Source organism: Syngnathus typhle, linkage group LG3 (assembly GCF_033458585.1).
Source record: "Syngnathus typhle isolate RoL2023-S1 ecotype Sweden linkage group LG3, RoL_Styp_1.0, whole genome shotgun sequence".
In the NCBI taxonomy this organism is placed as follows: domain Eukaryota; kingdom Metazoa; phylum Chordata; class Actinopteri; order Syngnathiformes; family Syngnathidae; genus Syngnathus; species Syngnathus typhle.
Window position 1 is genome coordinate 12946598 of NC_083740.1, and position 16359 is coordinate 12962956.

At 43.9% G+C, this 16359-nt stretch overlaps 2 protein-coding genes across 5 annotated transcripts in view; one reads left to right on the forward strand and one right to left on the reverse strand.

Moving 5' to 3' along the window:
• Positions 1-16359, forward strand: part of LOC133151093 (multidrug and toxin extrusion protein 1-like) — a 306257-nt gene that overhangs the window by 50727 nt on the left and 239171 nt on the right. The window lies entirely within an intron of this gene.
• Positions 4400-15192, reverse strand: LOC133151773 (high affinity choline transporter 1-like). Of its 4 annotated transcripts, none has more exons than XM_061275083.1 (8): positions 14121-14205; positions 12226-12276; positions 10552-10622; positions 9849-9997; positions 8800-8943; positions 8464-8617; positions 6319-6536; positions 4400-5969 (listed from the first exon to the last, which is right to left on the reverse strand). In XM_061275083.1, the coding sequence occupies exons 4-8, from the start codon at positions 9987-9989 to the stop codon at positions 5439-5441; spliced, it is 1188 nt and encodes a 395-aa protein (XP_061131067.1). In that variant the 5' UTR covers positions 9990-9997; positions 10552-10622; positions 12226-12276; positions 14121-14205; the 3' UTR covers positions 4400-5438. The 4 variants fall into 4 exon arrangements, with proteins under 4 accessions (XP_061131067.1, XP_061131068.1, XP_061131065.1 ...); XM_061275084.1 differs by having other exon boundaries at positions 10552-10598; positions 14121-14200; XM_061275081.1 differs by lacking the exons at positions 10552-10622; positions 12226-12276 and having other exon boundaries at positions 14121-15192.

Here is a 16359-nt window from a genome sequence, read left to right on the forward strand (position 1 = left end):
CAAATCGGCCACTCTTTTTTAAACACTCGGCACTCACTTCTTTTTTTCGGGCCACTCATTTTAATGGAAGGATTCCAGGGGAAGGTTTGTGGGTGGCTTTAGCGCAAAACTGCATCTGAAAGCTCAGCGCGCGAATTATAAGAACGCTGTCGTCAAAGCCCACGCTCTAAATTCGGGACTGATACGAATAGAGCGAGAGTGCGCCAAGTCCGTACTACTGAGTACGTACACGCACTTGTGAGTGTGCACCGAGCTTTCTGACACGGCTTCCGGTAGTAAATGCGCAGGCGAGCCCTTCGCCATCTACTGGGAAAACGCAGTCATTGCAGGCAAAATGACAAAAAAAATAAAAGTTTAATAATACAATTTGTTCAGGGTTGGCGGGCCGGATTAAACGGTCCCGTGGGCCGGATGTGGCCCGCGGGCCGTAGTTTGCCCACCCCTGTGTTATACTGATCTACTTCTGGACAATGTTTTGGATAGCATAGAACAGATAGAAAGCTGAGTTTGACAAGACTCGACTAAAGAGCACAAGGAACAGCCTGTCTTATCAGTCAGGTGCACCCTGTTCTATTCAAATGATGTGTAGAAGCCACGTGAATTTTCTGATTGTTATCTTACAGCTCCATGTCACTTAAGAAGTGACTTAAATTCATTACATCTGAATATCTGAATGTATACTCTGTGTCAACAGTTGTAGTGGAACATTAAATTGTTTTTATTGAAATCATTGGGTTGAGTACCTGCCACTTGATGAGTGTACCAAATGTGAAATTAAACAATCAAGCCAAAGCAATGGTTACATTTGACAGTTGTGTCCGTGTAATCTTGACACACAGGGGTGGTCCGGACGTCTCCTGCTGTACACGGAGATTCTGAGTCTCCGGAAACCACAAGAAAAATAGTCGCTAGATTTGTTGCCTGTCGCGTTACTTCCCAGAGGGAATGGAAAAGACACTAAATATAGCAATAGTCGATGAGTTGGCAACAGGCTTCGAAACCTATACTCAGTATTGACAACCAGAGAGTAAGCCCTGTCTTTATTTATTCTTTTAATGAAGTTTGATTTGCACTCTGTGTAGTAATTGTTTTATGGGAGGGGAAAAGGGCTTTCAGTCAAGAGGTCAAATAATAAACAGTTGCAAAAATCATTGCTGGTTGAAAAGCAGTGCACCAGAGGGTTTATGGTGTCTTTGATGAACCCACAGTGTGTTTAAAATGGGATTAGTGCTTGTTTCACAGACCACAGCTTGTTTTAACAAGTCAAGCATTTAATCTCTACTTCCTTCCATCTAACACGCGCCTTACTTGTGGCTGACACTTGAGCCCAGAAATATTTTGGAGCTATATAAATATTGTCATTGTCATCGTAAGTAACCATACTGAACTAAAACAACAACCAAGAAAAAGTATGTTCTAACCTCTGCACTGTCTGGCAGTTGGTATATATAAAGCCCTTGACGGATGAGGTCACTCAAGGGTCAATTCTTGGCCCCCTTTTATTTATTCAGCCCTTTGGAACGCTAACATTGACTCTTATAGTTATGTGGATCAACTTGAGTAGTCCTCAAAAGACAACAATTGCCTAAAACAAACAATAGATGAACCAAAAATTTCTTCAACCAACCCAAGACAAACTGAGGTAAAAAAAAAAGTTGCAGCTCATTCAGAACTTCAGCGGTACTGCTACTGTTCTTCGAATCACTGAATGGTTTAGCTACTGGATACATTTATTATTTTTTTTCTTTTAAAAAAGCTAATGATACACATATAAACCCAGTAAGGCTGTGAAGTCTGAAGACTTGGTTCAAATAGTGGAGCCCGGCGTTTAAAGCCGACATGGTTACATGGCATGAAGATGTTATGCTGACTGAATTGGAATACACTACCAAGAGACATGAAATCAAACCCAAACACTATGTTTTGAAGTTAAAAATATTTTATTTTTTTACCTTCATGCATATGATTGAGCTCTCTCATTTACAATATAGTACCGTAAATTTCGGACTATAAGCCGCTACTTTTTTCTCAAATTTTGAACCCTGCGGCTTATAGTCCGATGCGGCTTATATAGTTTTTTTTCCGTGATTTTTCTCATGACTAATACACTTATACACTCCGCTGTTGTGCTGTTATGTTAATAAAAGTTATGCGTCCCTAAATAATCATCTCTTTCCTGACAATCATCTTTGTGTATATTCTCTTACAAATGGGAATTAAACATGAAAAACCTCACGCGATCATGCGGCGACTTTACATGCATATTCCCATCGGACACTGAGGAGGAAGATTTTGCTGGTTTCAGTGGACAGGAGAAAGACAAAGATGGCTCTCAGTCACTTTGTTGACTGGTATGTTTTCTTTTTACCCGCCTAGTTAGTGCTGTTACTTCCGTGTTTACGACAAAATGTTAATGTTATTAAAACTTTAGCCCAGCTAGTGCTGTTACTTCCGTGTTTACAACGAAATGTTAATGCTATTAAAACTTTAGCCCAGCTAGTGGTGTTACTTCCGTGTTTACAATGAAATGTTAATGTGATTAGAACTTTATAAGGGCTTTCTGTGTAGTGTCTTTCTTTGTGAATAACTCGTGCGCACGTGCGGTTTATAGTCCGGTGTGGCTTATATAAGTATGAAACTAAAACAAAATCACAATTTTTAGCTGGTCCAGCTTATAGTCCAAAATATACGGTAGTAATATCCATCCATCCATCCATCCATCCATCCATCCATCCATCCATCCATCCATCCATCCATCCATCCATCCATCCATCCATCCATCCATCCATCCATTTTCTGAAACCGCCTAGTCCCCACAGGGGTCGCGGGAGTGCTGGAGCCTATCCCAGCCGTCATCGGGCAGTAGGCGGGGGACACCCTGAATCGGTTGCCAGCCGATCGCAGGGCACATAGAGACAAACAACCACTCGCACACGCACTCGCACCTAGGGACAATTCGGAGTCTTCAGTCGGCCCACCAAGCATGTTTTTGGGATGTGGGAGGAAACCGGAGTGCCTGGAGTAACCCACGCGGGCCCGGGGAGAACATGCAAACTTCACACAGGGAGGGCCGGAGGTGGAATCGAACCCGCACCCTGCTAGCTGTGAGGCGGACGTGCTACCCAGTGCGACACCGAGCCGCCCGGTAGTAATATTTTTCAGCTCTTTTACATTTTTCCCCTTTGCTGTTCCCAAGATATTTCCTTGCAGTCATGACAAAGAAAACATAGTAACCAGTAGTCATTTTTAAATCAGCTTTTATTCTCGCAGAAGCTTACCCCATGGGGATTTACATCAATCAATTACAAAGTAGGACCTTGCCAAGCGACAAGAGAGAACAGCCTTCACAAAGGTTCAGTATACATAGTTACTGACATGCATAATAGTATAAAACCACATGCAGACAACGAGGGAGAAATAAAATAGAGCATTTTTTTAAATTATAAAACTAAAACCAGTCAAGGATGTTAATGGGCAACTTTTGGAGAATTAAAAACATTGGAAATAAAATATGACTACCCCAAAAGGTATCAAGTAAATGTCACGCAACTACACTAGTAAGGCACAGTTTTCCATCTGTAATGTCTGAATATCTTAAGTTGCATGTAGTGCTTGGGGAGCAGTGTTCGTTGTGCTAACAATTCCGACGTGACACACTGCTGAATAGTGCAGGCCAATCAAAAGGCCAATCTGAACATAAAGTGATAACAGGTCTACATTCATTTTTTTTTTCAGCAAAATCCTGGGTAAATTTTACTCCTTGTTCACTTGAGATACAAATACACGTTTGTGTTGTTCCTCTAAAACTAACAACGCATGGCAATCCACTTTTGATATAAAAATAACAAGAGTCAATGTACAAATTATGATTAAGCTGTACAAGTGTATAATACATTTAGAACTCACATTTATTCAAAAAGATGCATGCAATGAGTTCTGCTTTGATTCCACAAGTCTTTGGAAAACAGATTTTGACCATCTGACAATTTGTTTTAATTGGCATTCAGAAACAAGTGTTGACCTCGAGCCCACTAAACATGATGGTCCGTATACACACGTTCAACGGCATCAATTAAATCAGGGGGGCAAAGCAGTTTCCAGTGATATTTACGTGAAGGCTAGTTTAGGTTGTGCCTTATACAAGAAAATGTTTGGAGGCTCACAATACAATGCCTGAAGGATAATCAGTTAAAAGGAAAACACAAAATGCACATTCTCTCAAAACAGGTTACATAACAGATGCCAGAATTTATTTTAAATAGTGTTTGTATTGATCACATATGCATGGGGTCTTTAAATTGGAATATTTCCTTACATTGCACAACCAGCAGCATGTGACATGCTGGGGTGGGACAATCTTGGAGGGATGGGGGGAGGGGGTTCCCCGGTTTCCCCGGTTCCCCTCATTGTCACAGCATTGTCAAAAAGAATACAATGGAAAGTTTTTAACTGGCTTGCCTCTGTTGACAGTCCTGCTTGAGGTGTTTGTATTCACATTATGGGCATGTTCACATACAGTAACTGATTGTGCGTGAATAAAGAACAACAGTTGACACTTGAGTTTATTTTCAAATCAGTACACCTTTCTGTTTTATACGGGCATGGCTACAATGCAACACATTGAAACATTGATAAAGTTGCTCACAAGATGTGCAATCATGCAAACATACATGAACTGGTTAGGGGCATTGATGCAAATACAAGTGTAATCAATACTACAACTTAACTGTACTGAATGGGAGTAATTAAAAAATGATTGCCTTTTGCCGTTGTTTCTAAAGTGACAATTTGGACTGTATGTTGCAAGTAAAACAATCTGCACAAGCCTGGCGAATTGCAACACATCAGCTATAAAGGACTTGCTAACTACTTTCTCCAGTTGGACTGAACATTTGTGCAGAGAACCAAAAAGTGTTGCAGGCGCGTTTTAGTCAAGGGACCACATTTGCATCCAAAAACAAACAATATACTTTTGCTAGCGTGATAAAATATATTTTTATAAATCTGTACATAACACAAATCAACGAAACAAAACAATTAATAAACTCCATACTTCTTTCTTTTCCAAATGGAAATGCTTTTTAAAGGCTGTGCTCCTTCTGTCCATTGTAGAGATGTGTGATTAGCTGACAACAAGGCTCAGTAATTGGATTTTTTTAATGAATAACCTTATATGCTACACTGGTTAATGGGTAACTATCATACACAAGCTAAGTTGACATTTCGTACTGTTTGATTGTAGAAGGAAGCTGATATTAAAGACGGGTGCTAGGGGTTTCCAATTTTGGGCTGTTCAGTATGTGATACAAAATCAGATTCTGTCCAGATTCCATTAACACTGTTAAACCTCAGCTGCTTAATGGCCATCGGCAAACCCCGTCGAGCAGACAAGCTTGTCTGCCTCCCGTCACGGCCCATTTCTTTGCCTTAAAGGCCCTTCAGCAGCTGGTGGTGTCCAGTAGCTGCTTGGATACGGCAAGTTCTTCGTTGTCTTCGGTGGGCCTCTCTTCTAGAGGCTTGCTTTGCTTGCGTTTGGCCTTGTACACATCCCAATTTTCCGGCAAAAGATCGTTGTCGAAAACCAATATCATCAGCCAAGACACGACCATGATGGTGAGCAGCGAGAGGAGCATGATCGTAGTACGAAAGGGGAAGAACTGAGTAAGCTTGCCTTCAGCATCCAGCCGGCAGTTGGGGAAGCGGAGGATGGGCGGCAGGCCGATGAGGGGCTCGCCGCTCAGGATTCTCAAGATGATTCCCATAAGGAAGCCCACGATGGCCCCGTAAGCATTTGACGCCTTGAAGAAGAGCACGCAGACCAGCTGAGGGAACATGATGGTGTAGGACATGTCTACGCCCACCAGCCAGAAGACGAGCACACTGCTGTCCAAGAAGGTGAGGCCAGTGCCAGCCAGACCGACAACCACCACCGAGATCCGGATCACCCACTGCATCTCGCGGTCCGATGCCTGGGAGGAGACAGACGGAGCGCACTTCAAAGCGTGCTTTTGAATAAAGGAACATCTAGTGTTGTCTTGAGGCCATGACAAAGCAACATAGTTTGTCACGGGCAGACAATTTCGTTCCTCGAGGGCAAGTGTCCTGCAAGTTTTCTATGTCTCCCTGTTGCAACACACCTGATTCCTGAATGAATGATCAGGATTTTTATCCAGCTTCAACAGACCTTGCTAATGATCTGAGCAGCAAAATGCACTACGTACACATAATTGCATAGAGGGCTAGCTGATAATCAGTTCCAATACCTAAAACCACAGGTAATTCCTTTTCTATCTCCGAGCACACGCTGTTGACACGCACCTGCTTCCGGATGATGTTCTTGTAGATATTGGAGGAGAATAGTGACGCAGAGGACAGCAGGGCTGAGTCCATGGAGGACATGACAGCGGCGGCTACAGCTCCGATCCCGATGATAGACACGTACATGGGCGTGAAGTATTGCAGGGAGATGGGGAGGATGGAACCTGCTTCGCCACGCTCATATGGAGATGGCAGTCCATAGATTGTCGAGTTCCAATCTACGGAACGATTATATAAGGAGAGTTGATAAAAAATGAGGAAGCACTATAAACAGCAAAAGGTGTCACAACCGTGCCAGAGCACGGGCCGCCTGCACTTCCCTCGGCCACACCCCTTTCGTTACCGTAATGTCTGTCACCTGGTTCCTCTTGTTACCCTGTGTATTTAAGCCCTGCCCGTGTATTTCTCCCTGTCGGTGTCTACTGTTGTGATCCGTCCCTGTCCGCGCCCAGTGTTCCTGTTCCTGTCGTTCGGTTTTCCTCGGTCTGTCTGGAGGCTCACGGTCAGAATTTTAATCCTTGTCCTAGTATCCAAGTGTCCAAGTGGACTTCTGTCGGTCGGTCTGTCTGTTTGCTGGCCGTGAGTCTCTATCCCGTTTGTGTCTTCGTTTCCCCACCTGACTCCCTTCCAACTCCCTTCCCCTTCAATAAATCCTGGTCCAAGCTGCACTTGGTCGCCCTGGCTCAACTCATTCCTGACAGAAGACACCGACCATCACAGCGACCAGCGCTTGGACCTTCCTCTACCACCAGCTCCCGTCTGCGACGCCCAAGCCACGTCCGTCGTCCGAGCAGGTTCCAGTGCCATCGGACTTCGCCCATCTGCGACGCCAGATTCGCGGCCGCCGTCGGACTTCGCTCCAGCGAAGCCGGATCCGCGGCCGCCATCGGAGTGCCTCCCGGCGTCATCAGGCTCGCGGTCGTCATCTGGCTCCACCTCAGCGTTGCAGGACCCGCGGGCGTCGCCAGATTCAAGCCAGCTGCGCCGGACCCGCGATCGTCCGGGGACCCACCCCCTCTGCTGCAGCGCGTGGTGACTCTTGCCGCTGAGTGCAGTCCGGACTTTCGAGTTTCCCCCGAGTGCGGTTCTGTTTCCCCGGGTGTCCGCCGATTGCGGCTCTGTTTCCCCGGGCGTCCGCCGATTGCGGTTTTGTTTCCCCGGGCGTCCGCCGATTGCGGTTTTGTTTCCCCGGGTGTCCGCCGATTGCGGCTCTGTTTCCCCGGGTGTCTGCCGATTGCGGTTTCCGCCGATTGCGGCTTTGTTTCCCCGGGTGTCCGCCGATTGCGGTTTTGTTTCCCCGGGTGTCCGCCGATTGCGGTTTTGTTTGCCCAAGTCGCCGCCCGAGTGCGGTGCGATTCGGTTCCCCCCAAGTCGCCGCCCGAGTGCGGTGCGATTCGGTTCCCCCCAAGTCGCCGCCCGAGTGCGGTTCTCTGCCCCTAGTCGCCGCAGCCCGAGTGCGGCTCTCTGCCCCTAGTCGCCGCAGCCCGAGTGCGACTCTCTGCCCCTAGTCGCCGCAGCCCGAGTGCGGCTCTCTGCCCTTAGTCGCCGCCAGAGTGCGGTTCTCTGCCCCTAGTCGCCGCCAGAGTGCGGTTCTCTGCCCACCCGCCCCCCCGCGTGCCGTCGTGAGGGATTGGATTTTTGGGACGTCGGGAGCCGTCCCTTGTGGGGGGGGTACTGTCACAACCGTGCCAGAGCACGGGCCGCCTGCACTTCCCTCGGCCACACCCCTTTCGTTACCGTAATGTCTGTCACCTGGTTCCTCTTGTTACCCTGTGTATTTAAGCCCTGCCCGTGTATTTCTCCCTGTCGGTGTCTACTGTTGTGATCCGTCCCTGTCCGCGCCCAGTGTTCCTGTTCCTGTCGTTCGGTTTTCCTCGGTCTGTCTGGAGGCTCACGGTCAGAATTTTAATCCTTGTCCTAGTATCCAAGTGTCCAAGTGGACTTCTGTCGGTCGGTCTGTCTGTTTGCTGGCCGTGAGTCTCTATCCCGTTTGTGTCTTCGTTTCCCCACCTGACTCCCTTCCAACTCCCTTCCCCTTCAATAAATCCTGGTCCAAGCTGCACTTGGTCGCCCTGGCTCAACTCATTCCTGACAAAAGGCCCTGAATGTCTTTACACCGCGAGTCCAATTAAGAGTTGAATGTACCAGTCGATGCAGCCACAGCTCCCACCAGCACTGAGGGGATACCCAGCACCAGGCAGAAGGCAGCAGAGGCAAAGCAGGTCATTTGAGCCTGGGTGTAAGATGAGGCCGACAGGATCCTCTGGTAGAACGCTTGGTAGGCTAGACCGCCGAGAGCCTGTCACAAACACGACCAGCACGAAATTGTACTGTTTTTCACATCTCAGGAAATTAACAGCTGGCATCAAATCCATTCCAAGATCCTTTTGTGGCAAGAAATCTTAAATCCAGTACATCGTGTCGCAGGAGATATGTATTTTTACTGTCCGGTGTATATTTATGAAGCGATCCCTGACTCACCAGCAGCATGAAGTCGTCAAACCACTTGCCGGCTCGATCAAGCTCCACCGTGCCAACCCAGGGAGCCTGGAAGGTCTGGTTGTAGGCCGTCAGCGAGATGTCCACAGAGTGAGGGTTGGTCAACAGGAAAGGGACGCACACCCACTGTGTACACAACCACAAAGCTAAGTTGATTTCATTATGCACTCAGTGGAGGAAGTCTGACTGGAAACTAGGAATCCAAACCAAGTTTCTCCAGGCCCATACCATAAGTGGCGTTGCAGTATGTTTCGCTATTACTGTAAAACTGTAAGAAATATGGCTGCTGAACTTTCCCAAAGTATTTTAGAAAAATATAAAGGCGTTAAAATTTAATGTAACAACTTTACCACGCGCATCGGCTCGCAATGGTCACAAGTTTCCAGGAAAGAAACTAAGTATAGCTTGCGGGGGGGCTGGTCCATGAGCTCCAGTTACGAACCAGAACCTTTTTCAGTTCAAACGTTATTTGGGCTAATTCAAAATGCGGGCCACATGCGCAGAACTGCTATGGCGAGCAGTAAATAGCAGCTAAGCGCCACTGTGACAGCTGTTCCTAGATGGCTACATTCTTAAAGACAGCAGTTAAAATAGGCTACCACAAAACGTCGGCATATTTACTGTACCACATAGTCCCTCACTGAAAATCCTTATACAAATGGAAAGTCTGTCACCCTTTTAATACAAATATTCTGCTGTCAAGCCAATACTCCCGTAATACTCCCGTAGTTAATGCCTAATATCATTTGAAAGCGATTTGACTCAATTAAGAGCAAGTCATGGCAAATAATTGCTGAAATAACTGATCCTGCCCTTGATTTCCTTGTGGAAGAAAAGAAGTCTCCTCCCATACCAATGCATGCATCAGCGGTGCTTCTCGCCGCATATTTGGTCATTGTTTAGCTCTCACTATTTCTTTCTGTTTATTTCAATTTGCAAACGAAAGAAAAGTTGCTTGGCGGTATCAGTCCAGCCCCCCCTTTCACCCCGGGAGAGAAAAAAGTCCTGGAGCCGTCTCTGCATTTACATACCAGGCTGATAAAGATGAGAATGAGCTGGATCACATCTGTGTAAGCCACAGAGTAAAGCCCTCCCAGGAGCGTGTAGGCAATGGCAACGACGGCAGAGATGACAATGGAGTAGCCGTAAGAAAGGTCAAGGATCACACTCATAGTTCCACCTGGAACAAAACAGCATTGTGATGAGCACCAGGCAAGCAGGTTCATGGTGCAACGTACATTCATCACTGGAGACACATGCAACACATTTTTGTGATGGGATTAAATTATTATTATGTTCTAAACCCCTCTTTTGCTTTTAAATCGTTCTCTCTCCTTCTCACAGACATACAGACATACATATACATACATGCATCCACTTTTAACGTATTTATTTGGTCATATTTAATTCATATCCTGAAAAGAACAACCACATATTACAATTGCCTAGCATAGCATTATATTAAACATCTCAAAAATAAATCCTACTGCAAAAGGTGGACATAAAGCAATGATATTAAAAACAGAACCAGAAGACCAGAAGCAGCCTATTGATTGTGACTCCATAACCCTCAATAGACACTGATCATTAAAAAAAGAAAAAAATCAACAAACAAAAAACAGAAGTTTACGAAAGTAATGAAACAGCATGTGTAAAGAATGAGTAAATGTCAATAAGTGAATTTAAAAACAAGAAAATCTTGTTACTCAAACAAGGCAAGCAAAACGTCACTACCTTTACTGTTTCTTCTCCCACCTTGCCAGGGTCCCCCCAGCCGCAGCCTGCAGCCACACCACAACAATGTCCTTAAACAGAGAAGTGTCAGATCTGCACCATCTATCGTTACTTACCACCCTCTGCCCTACCGTGCCCACCCCATCCCACTTTTGTAAAAAACAATTTCTCGCTTCTTGGTGTTTGATGTTTATTTGACTGCCACGTCGTTTACCCTCTTCCCATTCATTGCATTAGTAATACTAGTCTTAACGTACCTACGGGACCCCTTACCAACTAACCTTTACGTAACTTTGACGGCAGTTCACACTTGGCGCTTAAATGCCAAAATGTTCAAGGTGGGGTCAGTCTAAGTCACTCTGTACTCCACATTCACATGTGGTGAGTGGCAGAAAATGAAACTCCAAAACACCACAGCCACCTCTATTTATTTAAAAAAAAAAATAAAAAATCCCCGTCTCAATGATGTCGCTATTTGATTTAATCCCAGTATTAGGTGGTAAGGTATATGCCAAAAGATGGAACAAAAGGTCCAATAATTCGTTTTTAGATGACTTTTAGACAATCTTGAACGAGAAATGGTACCAGTTTTCTTCCGGAAAGAGTATTTTTCACTTGAAGGAAGGGCCTGTCTGTATTTTATAGTACTGAATGTCACGTTGCATTATTTTGTATTACTGGCAGTCATAGTCCGCTCTTGAATTTATATTCAAGAAGGGAAGTGAAGCTATATATGTACTGATGCCACATGTCAACTCAATCTCTTTGGATACATTCTTATCCTTTTATTACCGAAGCCAAGGCTGGCCATGACGTAGCATTGACTGAATTGTCAAGCATTCATGGTTGGTATGCTTTACAGTTTTTGTGGCATCCTCCTTGTGTGTCGAGCTGTGCCCTTTAGCACGGCGCTAATTTTAGGATAAAAATAGATGGTGGAATGAGAATCAGGGGGCCCTTTGGCTTCATAGGTTAGGCCAGAGAATAGGGGTTGCTTAAATACACCCATGTTGTTTTTAGATCCTCTCCCGACCCAGGGACACGCTGAGTGGGGCAAGAAACACGCACACATACAAGGACACACACCACTTTCAAACGTGGCCGATACCAATTTCCTTCCCTGTGGAAATTTGACCGTGGCTGTTGATATTGGATGACGACTGACAGCATGTTTTCTTAAATGCAAAATTCTTTCTTACACTGAATAAGGAGATGCATGATGCTTGGTGTAAATGGTTGAATTTTGCCTAACAAAATTTTTTTGATTGACTTTTTAATCCCATTGGTGCTTTTTTTGTTGTTATTTTGTTTTTAATTTTTTTGCTGACAAACTTCTGTTCTGTTCATAGCGGTCATCCAAATGTCAGAAGGTTTTACTGAGGAGTGAGGTGTCTACCCAGAGACGAAATTGGTTTAATTACTTTGGACATATGTCTCAAGAACATTCCTTTTGTGGAGTGTCAGTGAACAGTTTACAGCGCTTCCATGGTGACTCAAACAGATATTACATGTATAAACATTACGCACGCACGCAAACACACACACGCAGACACACACGCACACACACGCGCACACACAAGAAGCTATGTAAAGGCATATCATTTGCATTGAAGCAATCAGTCAAATAGAAACGTTTTTCATGATACAAACAAACTGGTTTGAATAATTGATCACCTTTCACAATCAACAGGCTGCTCGATGATTAACCCCCTTTTTAGAATACCACTGGAAAAGAAGACAGCGTTAAAACACACACGCAAAAACATTAAATACACTCATAAACCCATTCGCACGGCACATCATAGCACTTACTACATCCACACCTACATAGACACACACAGCAACGTAAAGCATACAGAAATGACAGCAGGAATTACAGTGCAAAATATTGTTTCAAAGAAACAATGCAATATTTCATCAAAATCCTAGCACCGCGACTGAAGTTGTACTAAAATGCATTTGCCAATGCTGACCCTAAAAAGTTTGGGATCACTCACAAAAATAACTGATCAGTTCATGAATGTAAAAGATCAGCTTGGACAATTTAGAGCATTTATAGTCAAACATTTATGCACCCTTCCATGCATCCTGGGCTCATTTGATGTTTAACACACCCTAAAATCCTGTGCATAATAGGCACGCCCCCAAAAAAGTATTCCCAAATTTGGGGTGAGTATTATACATGGGTGTTAATATGACACAAATATATCCACCTTGTTTAGACATTTACCAGTGCATAGACAGTAGCTAGGCATGGTAGCAGGCAAAAATCATGCTATTCATCACGCTACCAATGCGATAAGGCCAACTTCAAAATAAACTTTACCCAACAAAATAATACATGGACATCAATGCCAAAGTACGCTTTTCATTTTGAAGTTGTTTTCGACAGCGTGTTGCAGCATTTTTCAGGCATTGCATCACAAACTGAATTAATAATCAAATAAAATGAACACAGTTTAATTGAGTGCAACTGCTGTATATGTTCAAATTAAGAACAAAGCAATCTGTTTTTTGTCTCCGCACACACTCCTGCTGCTCTCTTCAAAACAGGAAAAGTGCGAGTGGAGGAGTTTGATCCAAACAGTGAAAAAGAGGACAAGTTTAACCCATCATGTCATATAATGTAAAGTGAGACTGTTATGTGAGCATTAAAAAACATAGTTATGGATACCAGCTATAAGGCCACATATTATACATGGGTACAGAGAAAAACAAGTTTTAAAGATTGATTTTGGGGGTGCGGATTATACACAGGTTTGTATTGTACTTGACAGTGAAGTTTAAATATGGTCACCACCTACAAAGCAGAATAGCAGTAACAAAGCAGTCCGGACCATCACATCCGATTATCACTCTTCAGTTAGTTCCGTTGTTGCTGTACATAACTGTCATTTTGAAATGACTTTCCCTGTTACTAATTTTATTGGGAAGGATTCACATTGGTGTTTCGTGGGTAGCATTTAATGAAAGTCCTGGCCAAAATGATTCACCAACATAATGTGCAAAGTTCTTCCATTATAAAAGCGCTTTTCTTTTATAAATATCGGCTTTTTTAAATGATCCCAAACTTTTGCCAAGTAATGAGATTAGTGTTGACATGCGTGTTGTTTATAAATGTAGGTGTCTTAGCATTCTCATTACACTTCAAGAGCATGTACAAAAGCCATGCCCTTATAATTGAGGAGCTGTCCTTGACTTATTTTGGGTATGTCTGTCAGCTGAGGGATCCCGGCCCCTCACCACCCACCAGTGGAAGGACTTCACAAGTTAACATACAAGTGTAAATTCTCGTAATTTAGTCTGGAGGGCGTAGTTTCAACAAGTGCAGGAATAAGCACTCAGGGATCCATCATGGACATTTGACTACCACTACATCAATGGTATGACCTAATTCAATACGGATCTAACTTCAGTAGTTCTATGTATACTACTGACAATAATCATTCGGTCCAGTTGTAGTTTTTCTAGTGCACTGTTCATTGTGTGCTTGGATTTGTTTAAGCCTGCACGGCAGATGTCCACATAATTACTTCACACATGCAGTTCTACAGTATGAAGGAACTCACCCAGGCTGACAAGTGTGCGTGCCACCCACAGAACATCAGCGATCAGTGCAGGGAGGATCAGAGCATTGCTCACAAAGTTCCCATACTTCTTCTGGAAAGGATCCATCATTGTCACATACTTGTTCTCTCTCATGGGCTTTGCAAAGAAAAAGCCACCTGGAATAGAACGGAAAGCATTGGTGCAAAATAAAGCTGTTAGTGCAACAGAAAGAGCTGAGAATTTTCTCAGAGGAACGCAAAAATAGAAATTGGCAAAGAGGGGGTTCAGAAGAATGATGACAGTACATGAGGATGTTAAGGAAAACAAGTGTTCTCTTTAGATCAGGGGTCACCCACGTGGTAGGCCTCAAGGATCACATAAGTAGGACATGGGCCTGTTCCCAAAATAACTCACCAGTGATTTTCTTGTACAAGCAATAAGATTGCACTGTACATTGACAGAGATGTATTAGTGATACAGTATTTATCTATTTCCTAATTATGTCGATAACGTGACAAATGTCTTTGCATAACTTCATATCAGTTATTAGTCATAGCAAAAAGATTTATTGTTTCAAATGTGTGTCAGCCCTCTGCACTAATCAGAGGCCAAGAAGTAGCATTCGGTTTCAAAAAAGTTGGAGACCCCTGCTCGAGATAAGAAAATACTATCAGCTGAACACAGGAGTCCAACGTAGCCAATAGCGGTCAAGAACAGCACATGGCACCTCTTATTTCCCGATCTCACATAACGTTCACATTGTGCCAGCTATTGTGACATTGTCCCAGCAGGTCACATCACCTGTTGCAAATGTTTATGTGCATGTGTATCTCTCAGCGATTAGAGGTCTCTTTGGTTCAAGTCATCACTTTGCACCTGTTGCCTCATATTACCACCCGAAACTAATTTCTCCTGGTCCTATTTTTAAACAGAGCGACACTTTTATAGTTTGGTGCAGTCAGATGGCCGATGGTGGAGAAATTGAGGCTCTGTCAGAACTCAACAGCACTTGTTACTATAAATAAAAAAACAACAACATTGTTTGTCTTTTTCCCTCAAAACGCGGTATGAGATGGTTTGTGTTGATTTGCTGACAATTTTTATCATATTGCAACATGTAATGAAATGCTTATAAATCACCCCCCCCCCCCCTCTTAAAAATGTGCAGCATAAGTTCCATTTACATAGGGGGGGGGGGGCATTGTTGTTGCGTAACGCACAGAAGAACGCACTCCATTTAGCATCTAATTTTACCGGCATTTCCTGCTCCTTGCTGCTATTAATTTCAAAGCTTCTACACTTGTGTGCAAGTGCGTCGTTTATCATCGGGCCTAGCTACGAATCAGAAGACATTTGTCACAAAGGGGAGAACTTTTCAATTTGTGACTTCAGTATAAACAACTTCTACTCATCCAAGAAAAATGTGACAACATAAGGCACTGGCATGAGAGCCCACACTGCTCCCAATGTTGGATTGTACGTGGCTTCCGCTATACCCAAGATAAAACCTCCTCCTACCCACGTGGCTGCAAAGACAGTTTTTATTTTTTTAAATATCTATCATTTGTTGTCTTCCCACAGATAAGCCAGCAACTTTTTATTACCTGTCAGGGTGAAGACGCCCACGAGCAAGTTAATGTTCCGTCCAGCAAGTAGTGTGATCTCCATTCCATCTCCTTTGCATTTTTTCTCCTCCTTCCTGGAACGCATGGAAGCCCAAATGCCTGTGCCCAGGATCAGCAGGTAGAAGGCTGCCATCACCACCAGACCCGGCACGTTTAAAGTCATGGTTAACTATTGCCTCTGTTGAACAGGAAAGACGTATAAATATCGGCCGCGTACACAAAACAAAGACAAATTGCACGTGTCCACTCAACATTAAATTTCAAAATATTTGTCTTAGCCTGGTACAAAATGTGATAGGTGAGAAATGATGGGGTCTGGTTAACATAACTTTTTAGCACATCCTTAAAATAATTCACATCGAAAAGTTTTCTTTGAATGAGCGGACGAGGAAATGCAACAGCAGACAGATTAAAAACGGGCTGGAAATACAAGAGAGTTAAAGGTGGTCTCACAATACCGTACTTCAGAAAACGGTGGACAAACAACTTGAGTGATCGATCAGAGTAACTTGGAAAACAAAGTATTTTTTCAAACATCTCGACATTAGGACACAGGAGAAAAAAAGACAGAGCCTCTGTTCAGTACAAAAAAAATGCATTGTAAGACCAAAGTCAAATTACAACTGCCTCAAGA